This window comes from Seriola dumerili, unplaced genomic scaffold (assembly GCF_002260705.1).
Source record: "Seriola dumerili isolate Sdu_G_001 unplaced genomic scaffold, Sdu_1.0 BDQW01000017.1, whole genome shotgun sequence".
Lineage (NCBI taxonomy): Eukaryota > Metazoa > Chordata > Actinopteri > Carangiformes > Carangidae > Seriola > Seriola dumerili.
This window is the reverse complement of record NW_019174272.1, coordinates 10,474,315-10,487,146: the sequence shown is the minus strand read 5'-3', so window position 1 is coordinate 10,487,146 and position 12,832 is coordinate 10,474,315. Positions and strand designations below refer to the sequence as shown.

Here is a 12,832-nt window from a genome sequence, read left to right as displayed (position 1 = left end):
TGATGATTATGAGGAAATTTGGTCATTGTGACAGCAACAGAAATGAAAAGTAAAAAAACAATGGGACTATACAACAAGTGTTGTATTATAGAATAAATGTTACTAACATCAACACACTAAATAAACGAATACGTGTATGTTATAGGAAAGAAAAACTGCAGAAAATCCATAAATGAATTGTCCCAAGATGTTCGCTGTAATATGTTTATGTTAAGATGATTATCTACAAGTGAACATTTGTGTTTATGCGTTAAGACTTGTACGTGATGTCCGACATCAGGAGACCAATGTTGCACAGAAAGTGTTGCGGTGCGTAGACTTGCAAACAAAGAATAATGGACACGCAACAGAGAAGTTGATATCGACTGGATGATGCCTTTAAAATGCAGCAGTGAGTGGGCACAAGCAAACGGATTGATTAAATCAATATTCTTTTTCAAGCATTTTCGTCTTCAGAGTTGACTTGCTTATGCATTTTGCTAAACATCTTTTTGGAAGCCTTCTTTTGTTGAACCGACTTCATAGCTGGTAATGGCATGGTGCTCTGAGGTTTTGAAGTGATTGATGTGCCTGATACGGTCAGAAATACTGCGGCCGCCTGCCCTCACTCTGTTTCCCCAACTGTATTCAGAGTATAGCCGTCGTTTGAAGGACAGTCAGAGAGACAGAGAGAGGGAGAGAGAGAGAGTGGTGCACCACAACACCCCTCACCGCTTCACAGTTGGGCTCAACATGAGAGCTGCCAAGTGCACGGTGTGCCTGGATACCGTGCACTTCGGTCGCCAAGCTGCTACCTGTCTCGGTGAGTTACATGTATAATACAATATAAAAGCATTTTCGATTTCATTGAGCAAGAATTAAAAGTTTTATTTTTAGAATATGTGAGACCACTGTGATGGTCACTGCTGTTTTTTTTTTTTTTTTTTATAACATCACATTTTTATGTCTGAGACCAGTCCTTCAATTTTTTCATTTTTCCAAACAGAAACGAAAACTAAAGCAAAAAAAATTGTTGCTGATGTCGGTGTGCTGGGGTGAAAAATATAAAATGAATTTTTGATATTTTTCATTTATACTCCTCCTTTTAGTCTTAGGTAAGATGCCCCTGTTCCTTTTGTGCCGTTGGGCGACACAAAGGTGTGTGGAGAGGAGCCAAAACCTTGTCTGGCATTGCACTCTCTTTCACAGTGTTTTTTCTCCTCCAGAGTGTCATGCTTTGTGCCACCCGAAATGCTCCCCCTGCCTTCCAGCCACATGCGGCATGTCCAGCGACTGCTCACTGCATCTGTCTGAGGGCCTGTGTCGGGACAAAGGCAGCTCTCCGGGCCAGCAGCTCAAAGAAGCTGGTGGACACATGCACCTGGAGGGCTGGATGAAACAGCCCAGGTTAGCCATGGACAAGATGATGTGATTGTTTAAACTTTTCTGGTACTGTCCTTTACCAATGAATATACTGTAACTCTTGGGCCGATGGAGGCTCACAAATCCTACAACTAACCCTTTAAGAGACAACCCTGTTTTTGTGCACGAGCCCAAAAATCATGTACCCAAAAATAAAGAAGGGTATTGTTCTTCTGCTCTCCTTTGAAAGGTAACGCTTTAAATTTTACAACCAAAAAGTCAGAATGATGCTAAGAAATTCTGAACAGAGGCACAAATATGGTTGAAAAATTTGTTTTTTTTTTACCTCCCCTATTGTTTTTGGCATAAAAGGGGAATGTGAGGCCTGTAGTAGCAGCCTACCTTTTGTGTGGAAAACCCTTTGAAGCCACAAGTCTGACCCAGTTCTGTGTCAACAGCTGCTGCAGTGATATGAGGATCATAAAAAGCTTTGCACAGTCTGTGACCGACTGAGGGTTTTTCAAACATTGTAGAGGTGTGAAGACCGGCACAGTCCAGCACAGACCAAAAACACACCTGAAGTGGCGCTACTGAGGCCAAAATGTCACACAGGTGGGACAGTGTATCTTAAAAGGTTGTCAAAGAAACTCAATAGGCAAACGATGTTTTGGTCTATGCAAATGTGGCCCAGGATGTTGTGTCTTGATTTAAAACAGGTGACAAGATCAAGAAAAAAATCTTAATAAACACAGATGCTTCCACACAGGGAGTCGCTGAATGTTTTAATGAGTATTAAAACCATGTGGATCATGTGCTCCTAAAATGACAGGGAGAGTTGTAGCTGTTCTGGAGGTAGACCGCAGTGTGTATATCCATTATGTAGCGATCATGTCCCTCACACCTAATAGCCTTTTTGTCTAAAGCAATATAGTTTCTCCATTGTGCCCCTCTGTGAGTGTAAAAACTGGAAAATCACAAGACAAGGAATTCAAAGCACAACTCAGAGGCAAAAACCAACCTCCAGAAACATCAAAATCTTTACTGGAAAAATAGGTCAGTACAAACAAAGGCAGTCAAACAGGAGCAGACAAACCAATCCAAAGGGCCAGGCTAAAGGTGAGGTAAAAAAAAAAAAACTGAGCAAAGAGTACAAACTGGAATACTAACAATAGGAAAGGCTCGGTCGCTTGTTACAGGAATGAAGGAAGAGAGCAGGAAGTGGACATCTGAAACGAGAGGAAAGAAAATAAACAAAAAGGAAGCAGGAAATACTGTCAGACTGGATATGAAAAAGAAAAAAAAAGCGGGATATGACAGTGAGGCTGTGTCATCTCCTTCTTCTGATCAGGCAGCCTGATGTTACTAAACCCAAACTCTCTGTTATGTTCTGTCTGGGAAAACCCACCCATCTGGTTCTTAAACCAAATTAAACAAAGGCATTTGTAGAGATTCCTGCAGAACTGTTCATCTTCATCGTCTGTGCTTTGCATTGATGCAGTTGCCTTGTGTGTTTGCAGGAATGGGAAGCGAGGCCAAGGCTGGGAGAGGAAGTATGTGGTTCTGGACGGGACTAAAGTGTCCATCTACGAGATAGAGCCCAGAGAAGGTTGTCTTTCTTATATTTACCTGTCTGGCTATTGAATCAGAAATCATAGACCTGTTGGAGCTGTCAGATACTACCACAGCTACAGATCTGTTTGTTCTGTGTGTGTTACTCAGACTCAGTGAAGCCTCTGGAGGAGTTTGACCTGTGTCTGTCAGATGGAGAGGTAGTGGTTCACGGAGCTGTAGGGGCATCTGAGCTGCCAAACACCGCCAAGTCAGGTAGACACAAAGTGTCTCCAAATAGTCTCCTTCTTTAACCTATTCCCTCCTCTTGATCTGTAACCTTCCCTCAGAATTACACCACATTTACTTGATACATGACATAATACTCATGTTTTATGGTCATCTAAACGAGCATCTCAGATGAGACGTCATTTACAAGGTTTTAGAGGCAAAATGAAGCATGTTCTGATTAATTTAGAAACCAGTATTCTGAAGTCATACCTTATCTCTGTTCCCTGTGTGTCAGATGTTCCCTACGTCCTGAAGCTGGAGTCCCGTTGTCACACCCCCTGCTGGCCTGGACAGTCCATTTTCTTCATGGCTCCCAGTTTCCCAGACAAACAGCGCTGGGTGGCTGTCATGGAGTCTGTGGTGGCCGGGGGGCGAGCCTCACGGGAGAAGGCCGAGGCCGACGCAGTGAGTATCTCTGGAGCAGGCGAGGTGTGACTGGGGCAACTGCCTCTCTGCATCCTCAGTGTCTGCTGACTCAAATAAACCAAATAAACCATTACAACCGCGGTCACAGGTAACTGCCGTGTCTATGGCTGTGGTTGTAAACTCATTGTTTAACTGTGTGGGGGATATTCATGAGGAGCAGATTTACCCTCTGCACTTATTTTAGGCTTTAGAGTTTAATGGATAACCCCCCAGTTTCACTTATATGTGTCGTTAATTGTCCCCTTCTTCTCTCCTCTTCTCTTTCTCTCCTCTCTCTCTCTTTGTCTTTCTCACTCATGTTTGTTGCTTTTTCATCATGCCACATCATACGTCCCGGTATATGGGCATGTTTTGTTGATTTGCTCTGTTCTGCCCATTCCAACTGGGTTTCATTACACACATAGGCTGCTGTGTCCAAAAGACAAATGGTTCTGTCTCCTCTGGTCCAGGTAAAGAGATAAGATATAGACCCAATACGTACTGACACACACACACACACACACACACACACACACATACCTGCATATCCTTCATGAGGCACGCATTAGTGCATGTGTCTGTCATTGTGTTGGTTGGTCACCTCCCGCCCCCGCTCTCACCTCACCTGCTGTGACCACTCCTCACTCTCACTATCCTCATGTCCTGTACAAACTCTGTGTTGATGTAATATTTTGAACTCTGCTGAAATCCTCTTCCCCCTTTCTTTGGTGTCCTGTTTTTTAAGCACACTACACACAGACTCTCACCAAGATGTTTGATCATCTTTGGGGTGATCCTCCTCATTTGTCCTGTCAGGAGGACCTGGGATCAGACAGCGGGGTTTCTTTACCTGCTGGTGTACTCGTCTGTGTTTTTTCCCCCGCTGCCCCTCTGCACACTCTTTAGAGACTGGGACTCAAGTCACGTGACTCATCTGTAAGACACAAATCACAAACTGGAAGACATGAACTTGACTTGAATTTAAAGTTTGAAGGATCTATATTTGGCCAGGGAATAAAACAAAATGACTTAAAACTATAATTGTCTTTACTTGATTTGAATGTTGTCCCATACTGCTGCTAATGCCTGTCCATCAATAGTCAAAATTGAGGTACCTCATGATACTTACGTATTGACAAAACAACTTTCCGTAGATTATGATAAAAACTCTCTTAGTGAATATGTACATTTGGATTTCATTTTTACATTTAAATATCAACCAAACCTTTGGCAGAGAACATTTTTGAGCTGTGATAGAAAAAAACAATTGTTGTACTTAACTCAACCTGATCAATCATCTCTGGCAGTAATATGATACGTTAGAAAAACAATCCTCAGGGTGACAGTTTTCACAACCGGCCTTTTCCGTTGATTTGCTTCTAGGAAGTTAGCGGCAGGAACACCTCCGTCATGCGGCCCCAGGCCCGTTTATGACGGAGTTTTCATAGATAATAGATTTTCTTATTATAATTTCAGAAGGCTTAGTGAACACAATTATGGAAATGAATGTGATTTTAAAAAGTCTGATAATTTTGTAATATTTCTTGAAAAACCCGCTGAACCAGTCTGTGGAGTTGCTCTTTAATGGGAATGTTTTCAGTTTGAGTCACTAATGAAGAAACTCCAGCGTGATGCTGCTAAAACTGGTAATAATGAGTCAACAAAAACTAATTTAAACACAGTGGCTGTGGACTTTTACTGCATCGCATCATGTAGGGCAGATTCTGACTAAAGCGTGTGTCCAGATTGAAGTGAACAGGAAATAGTCATATTTATTCATATTAGTTTACGTATTTATTTATTTTTTTAAAGTTTCATGTTGATGTTATATATAAAATTTAATGAAATGTCTCATCTGTTTGGCAGAAGCTCAGAATTTAAAAGGTTAATGTTTTAACAATGTAAGAAGCTATGTTTGAAACATGAACTTAAAACTGGACACTGACTTGTGACTTGGTCCCACCTCTGATGCTGTTAACCTGCACACAGCCATGTGCCCCCCTCTGTCCTGCTCCTCTGCTGCCTCCCCCTCAGGTCACATTGAGGTCGTGACCCGGTTGACCCCTCCCCTCTCTCTGCCCTTACAGAAGCTGCTAGGAAACTCTCTACTAAAGCTGGAGGGAGACGATAGGCTGGATATTAACTGTACCCTCCCTCTCACAGATCAGGTACTGATGTGGAACGTAACATAATTCATGAGCTTGTTTTCATTGTTCGTTTTTTCATTTTGCATTTTGATCATTTGGACAACTTTTTACCACAGTAGCAGTTTTGGTCAAAAATAGAATGATCTTAATAAATGAAGGGACATGGACACAGAGCAGATGCTCGTGGCTCACTGCCAAGGTTAAAACATGTTGGTCCTGTTTGAAGTTTCACCACGTTCACCAGAATAATTAAGGTTATGTTAACGATTGTGTTTTGTTGCTGTGTGCTGCAGATCGTTCTGGTGGGCTCTGAAGAGGGTCTGTATGCCCTGAATGTTATCAAGAACTCCCTGACTCACATCCCCGGTCTAGGATCCGTCTTTCAGATCCACATCATCAAAGAGCAGGAGAAACTGCTGATGATTGTTGGTGAGATGTTAGCTTTGATAATAACTGTATACCGAGCAGCAGGGTTTGAGTCTCGACCTTTAAGTTCATTAAACTCAGGAAGTGAGTGTTGTTCCTAGATCAAAAAGCTCATATCTCCCAACATCACAAGCTGCCTGATCGGCACAATTAAGGCAACACAGTTATCATCCATCATTCAAATCTTTGAAAGTCTCCTTGTCCCGAAACATCAGCTACCGTGTAACATCTGTGTGTGCGTGCTGTAGGGGACGAGAGGGCGCTGTGCCTGGTGGAGATAAAGAGAGTGAAGCAGTCTCTGGCCCAGTCCCACCTGCCCAGCCAGTCTGAACTGGCTCCCTACATCTTTGAGACGGTGAAGGGCTGCCATCTGTTTGCCGCTGGGAGGGTAGGCCTTGAGATAAAGCTGCTCCGTGACTTTAAAGTGTTAGTCTTACTTGCTGAGTTTTATAAAGAGACATGTATGTTCTCTTTACAGATAGACAACGGCCCCTGTATATGTGCTGCAATGCCCAACAAGATAACCATTCTGCGCTACAACGACAATCTCAACAAATACTGTATTCGTAAGGTGGGTGTGGCCTGTTAGTTCCATATACAGTTGTGATGATTTATTATGACACTCATGTTTCACCATAATATACAGTGGAAGGTAGGAACACTACAAAGTGCAGTTTTACTTCAGAAAAAGAGACGAGGTACCAAGAAAGATAAAATAATAGGAATGCAAAGGAAATACGTCTCGATACCTGAGTGTGAATTAGAAGCCGTATTAAAATGCACACAGTTTATGTCAATGAAAGCTGAATTTCATCAAATGCATCAACTGAAAAGTGTTTCCTTCCTAGTTAAACATACTTGGCTTAATTGAGATGTTTTTTTCCAAATACAAAAGAGAATAGCAGATTAGAAAAGTGGAGGCCTTTTGCCATCATAAACACTTCTTGTGCCAAATGTACCACATTTAAATAGAACTAAGAACTGTCTTTTACTCACCTCCACATCCTTAATCTTACAGGAAATTGAAACTCTGGAGCCCTGCAGCTGCATCCATCTGACCAGCTACAGCATCATAATTGGCACCAACAAGTTCTACGAGATTGAAATGAAGCAGTTTGTGCTTGAGGGTGAGGGCACAAGTATTTGTTTGTTTTTCTTTAAAAACATGACACATAAAAAAAAAAAAAAACGGAACAATGTTTTTAGTTTCAAAGGGAAATATTGTGCAACACTGCATTTATATGAGGGCTTAAGTAAAGGCCGCAGAACGTATTCAGACACTTTGTGGAGTAGATTTAATTATATTTGTAACTGAAGCCACTGTAGTCTTAGTAGTTTAGACTATTTGCAGATTAAGATTTTAAATTCAGTGATGATAATAAATACGATTTATTGTTTTCAAGTAAAATAACTACCCAGTAGTACATGGAAAAGCCAGCTCCACTGACAGGGATCATTCTGTCTGAATAATGGGTACTTACTTTGCAGACGGTTGTTTTATAAGATAAACTGGGGAGATTATTTTTACCTTAACTGGACCCGGGATGTAATATTGTCCTGTTTAACCCCGAGCATCAGGAGTCTCTCATGAAGCAGGGCCGTGTTTTGTGGATCAGTGTGCACAGTGAAACGGACACAGTGTTTAACACCAGCTCCTCTGTTTTGTCCACTGCAGAGTTCTTGGATAAGAACGACGTGTCACTGGCCTCAGCTGTGTTCGCGGCCTCGTCCCACAGTTTCCCCATCGCCATCATGCAGGTGGCCAGCAGCATGCAGAAGGAGGAATACCTGCTGTGTTTTCATGGTGGGTTTGAATGAACAACTACTCTACACACTCATCTGTGTTACTGTCCGCAGCAGAGACAGTGAAGTGCTCTCGGCATGATAGTGGATAAGATACAAGATAACTACTGTACAGACCATCACTGTGAGGCAACAACTGAAGTACAGTATATTTTTGATATGAATTTGTGCTTGTGCTTTTTTCATCTCTTACCCTCTCTCCTCTGATTTCTACTAGTAATTTAGCGGTAATCAGACACATCTACTTTGTAAATGTGTCTGATTCTTATCTTTAGATGTGAACTGTCACTGTCACTGATACTGCTGCCTGCACACCAGACTCACACCGTCCTGTCCTGAGGTGAGACACAGTAAGAGGCCGACAGAGGAGTGTGTAGTAATCTTTCTTTGTTTGACAGAGTTCGGAGTGTTTGTGGACACGTACGGACGAAGAAGCCGCACTGAGGAAATTAAGTGGAGTCGTCTGCCTTTGACCTTTGGTACGTTAACTCCTGCTGCTTTTAGCTGCATGAATAAAGCAAAATCAAATTTTAACATCTGTATAATCCCTTTCTTTCGTGGTGCAGCCTACAGAGAGCCTTACCTGTTTGTCACCTACTTCAACTCCCTGGACGTCATCGAGGTTCAGGGACACGCTGCTCTGGGGTGAGACAGAATCTGCTGAGTTGTAAACACTTTGATTTTTGTTGTCAGCCATATTTCCCTCATCCCTGTCCTCGCTTCCTACAGTCCCACAGTGCTGGCCCACCTAGACATCCCCAACCCTCGCTACCTGGGGCCAGCCATCTCCTCCGGGGCCATTTACCTGGCCTCTTCCTACCAGAACAAGCTGCGGGTCATCTGCTGTAAGGGAAGTCTGATCAGAGAGTCTGGAGAACTGCAGCGGACCGGCTCCAGCCGAGGGTCAGCTCCCTCTGTCGTGTTTGATCTCTTTACTTTAGTTTGAGCAAAAAAAAAAAAAAAACAAACAGAATTTAAATTAGATTGTGAAGGAGAGACTAAAAACACTTACAACACCTACAAAACACTCAAAAACTAATCACATCAACAACAACACATTTATTGTGGACTGTGTTGACTTTCGCATGTAGGAACTTAAATGACCAGGATGGTTTTTATTTTTGTTGACTGGGCCAACAGTGCCATCTGCTGTAAAAATATCAAATCTTCTTGGTTTGGACATTGAGTGACATGCTTCTCTCTGCTGTGTTTTCTTCAGTAGTCCCAGTAAGCGAGGCCCGCCCACCTACACAGAGCACATCACCAAGCGTTTGTCCTCGGGCCCCGGCAGCCACGACGGCCTGCATCGAGAGCCTAGCACCCCGCATCGTTACAGGGAGGGCCGCACCGAATTCAGACGGGACAAGTCTCCCGCCCGACCGCTGGACAGAGAGAAGTCGCCCGGCAGGGTGCTGGACAGTCGCAGGGAGAGGTCCCCCGGGAGATTCGGGGACAGCACCCGACTCCACGCTGGGTCTGTCCGAACACAGCTCGCCCCTGTTAACAAGGTACAGCAGGGGCGTCTTGGTGGCTGGGTGCTTACGATGTATACCATGTTCCTGAATGTCCCCAGATCAGTTCTACCCAGGGTCATACACCTCTTTTCGTCCCTTGTTTCCTGTCTCGAATATCAGCTGTTCAATAAACACAGGAGGGAACAAACAAAAACAAAAACAAAAAACACACAAACACACAAACACAACACTGAGAGGTTCCATCACTGAACATTTGATATGCACTTATATTTGTAGTTTAGGCCACTGGTTCCCAACCTTTCTTATGACCCTTAATAACCCAGCAATATCAATGTGTGACTTATCGTGACCTATCAGTCTAACTTCAGGCTTGGGCCCGTTCCTTGCTCAGCGAAGCAAGAAATGTGGAAATAAAAGAAAAAACGTGTGCAAGCAGCATAAGCAGCAATCAGCTAATGGAAACAACTATATAAATGAAATTAAATGAAATGAAAGGAATGAAATTCTTGAATAATAAAACGCTATAAATACAATATTGTAAGAGTTTCACGGGTTAACCCTAACCCATGAAATGTTGAGATTATTATTACAGCATAGAACAAAAGAGAAAACGTGAAAATACGCTGAAAGAAACAAAAGCAAATCTTACCTCTGGTAACAGAGGTTTTCTAATATTTAACGAGCACTTTGCATCTTGGAGTTGATTATAATCCGTATAATCTATTATTCATCCATTAACACAGAGCTGCTCTTTTCCAGCTGCTAGAACCAGTTCTGTTCTGTAGATTCTGATTCTCACTGTCTTTGAGCTCTCGATTTGTTCTTCCAGGTCAGTTCCTTGTCCATCATAGTGAGTAAACCTGCAGGATCTTAATCAACACTTCGCCCTGAAATAGTTCAAATGTATGAAAACACACTGAAAGAGGCAGACAACAAAACAGGTGTACCGGGTGACATGTCCCTTCATTACCATCAACACACAGACTGTAGTTTATTTTCACTCCTCCTCCTCACTCCAGTCCTGCTGCTGTAAATACTCAGTATTCCAAATGTGTATTTATCCGCCCCTGAAAACAGTCCGCAACAAATCCACTATTTCTTCCTATTTGAACAAGTCCAGATTTTTATTTTGTTCCAACTGTTCCAACTATATTTTAATTGAATGTCTCGTCAGTTAAGATTTTCACACCTGCTGAGGTTAAACAGCCGCTTCTTTATTTTTAATAACACTTACATTGGTGTAATGATTTGAAAGTAGAAATGATGAAATTCAACGGATGATCATTTCTGACTATTCTTTTGCAGGTGTGGGACCAGTCATCGGTGTGAACCCAGTTCCTCACTGCTCCTGACTGGAGGTTTGAAGAGAAACCATGGGAAACCCTTGATCCACGTGCAAGCACACACACATGCACACAAACACACACCTGTCACTCAGGCTGACTGTCAGCTTCATTGCCTGTACATAGTGCAGTCTCAGTTCCTCGTCAACACATAAACCTGCACTGGGAGACGTCTCCTGCGACAATCCTGTTTTCTGACACGTGCTTTCATGGGAGAAATCCCGCAGTAGATTTGGTGGCAGGGAACCTCCGCTGATCTACAGATCAAGAGAATCTACTTTATAATATATACTCAAAGTTGTAAATATTGCTGTCTGAGTTTTTATAGATAAAAGGAATAGTCGGCTGGTAAAGCCATGTCTATTTTTTTTAAAAATGAGTTTCTAAAGATGTTGCAGGGAGATTAATGATGTCGTTGGTTAAGAAATATTATATCAAGATTTCATTAGAGTCTGAAATATCACATTAGGTTTCTTCTCTGTTGAGAGAATCAAACTGACATTTAATATTCACATAAATCATGAAGAGAAGCTCTGAGGAAGCAACACTTTGCACATGAGATTGGATTTGAACAGGAGTTAAAAACTCATCCTTGTTACATGACCAGTCTTCTTTCTTTGGATCAAATGTATGGTCCTCTTGACTAAATAGCCTTTGATATATAATTGCATATGATTGCTTTATTGACAGTCGTCGTCCGGCCATACTTTGTAAAACAATTATTAAGCAATGTTTTGCTCCAAGTGTTCCTTGTGTTGTTTTTAGCAAACCTAAGATGAAGAAACACGCAGCTCTGCCTCTGAAGCCGGACGTCGTGCAGTCAGGCCGGCTGACGCCACCTCAGCTTGCTCCTACTCCGCCGCTGCTGCTGCTGTTGATTATGGTACAGATGTCCTGTTTCTGTGCAGTGATATGAAGTCTAGTAATCGTCAGGGGTCGTCACTTTCTAGTATCGTTTCTTTAGAGCCAGTAAGACCACCTCCATTCGTCACATCAGTGAGCATGACTAACTTAGAGCAGCACTTGTCGCTTTTCGATCTTGATTCTTTCTCTTAGTTGTTCTTTTCTGTCATGTATCCACTCGAATTTGCATTCAATAAGTAGACATTGATGTTAGACAGTATTGACGGTATGATTTTTAGAGATGTATATCAGTACATGCATTAAACATGATTGAAGTGTATGAGTGTTGACTGTCTTCTTCTTTGTGTGTGTGTTCAGTTGCAGATATTCCAACCGTGTCAGCTTGTATCAGTGAGAGCAGGTATCAGGTGCTGCTAGCAGACAACACAGTAGGTTTATCTAGTTTATTTCTCCTTTAATTCTACAACAATGTAATGCTCTTTAAAGTAAATCCAACAAAACAAAATATTCAGACTGAACAAGGAGCACTTGTTGTTACAGGAAATTGCTATGTACAGCTACACACTCCTCTGACAGACATGAGAAGGTTCAAAGTGCTTATCAAACAGACGGGGGAAAAAAAAGGAGGAAAATGAAACGAAAGCACGAGTGATCCCTTTGAGAGAGACCCGTAATAAAACTGCTTGGCACCAGTCTCCACCAAAAGAGACACACACACACACACACACACACACATACACACAGTTTCACCAGAGCTCGATGCATTCACGTGTTCACACTCACGTCAAGTGATTACTGGGCCGTTGCAGTGACACCTCTGATAGAGCACGTCAGCGCAGGTGAAGAGAGATACAACATAAGCAGACCAAGGGAAAGAAAGAAAAAAAAACAAAAACAGCAAGGGATCATCCTGGCAACGCGTGTTCTGATGACCTGTTACCAACCATCATGCTCATGACAATACTGAAAAGCACAGCACACTTTCCATTCCAGCTTTTTTTTTTTTGATGCACTCTGTGGCAGTGTCTAATTCATTAATTAATTATGTCATGTGCAAAAAAAAAAAAAAAAAAAAAATTTTTTTAACAATTCACATTCATGGATTGTTGAACAAGACAAGCTTGGTGTCCCACATGCCTGTGATGGTGGTGAAATTACAGAGTGAGTGTTGTGCTGCCGGCCTGCAGGG

General features: G+C 42.3%; 1 protein-coding gene across 1 annotated transcript in view; it reads left to right on the top strand.

The window, feature by feature from the left end:
- LOC111231034 (citron Rho-interacting kinase-like) overlaps window positions 1-12,007 on the top strand; it is a 54,566-nt gene extending 42,559 nt beyond the window's left edge. The window contains exons 24-39 of the mRNA XM_022757989.1: window positions 632-802; window positions 1,206-1,386; window positions 2,859-2,947; window positions 3,061-3,165; window positions 3,416-3,585; window positions 5,673-5,753; window positions 6,026-6,161; window positions 6,407-6,546; window positions 6,637-6,729; window positions 7,177-7,285; window positions 7,834-7,962; window positions 8,360-8,440; window positions 8,528-8,606; window positions 8,691-8,864; window positions 9,181-9,469; window positions 10,742-12,007. Of these exons, the coding sequence (XP_022613710.1) occupies window positions 632-802; window positions 1,206-1,386; window positions 2,859-2,947; window positions 3,061-3,165; window positions 3,416-3,585; window positions 5,673-5,753; window positions 6,026-6,161; window positions 6,407-6,546; window positions 6,637-6,729; window positions 7,177-7,285; window positions 7,834-7,962; window positions 8,360-8,440; window positions 8,528-8,606; window positions 8,691-8,864; window positions 9,181-9,469; window positions 10,742-10,765 (2,051 nt within the window). The 3' untranslated portion in view covers window positions 10,766-12,007. The remainder of the gene's footprint in view (window positions 1-631; window positions 803-1,205; window positions 1,387-2,858; window positions 2,948-3,060; window positions 3,166-3,415; window positions 3,586-5,672; window positions 5,754-6,025; window positions 6,162-6,406; window positions 6,547-6,636; window positions 6,730-7,176; window positions 7,286-7,833; window positions 7,963-8,359; window positions 8,441-8,527; window positions 8,607-8,690; window positions 8,865-9,180; window positions 9,470-10,741) is intronic.
- The last annotated feature ends 825 nt before the right edge of the window (window positions 12,008-12,832 follow it).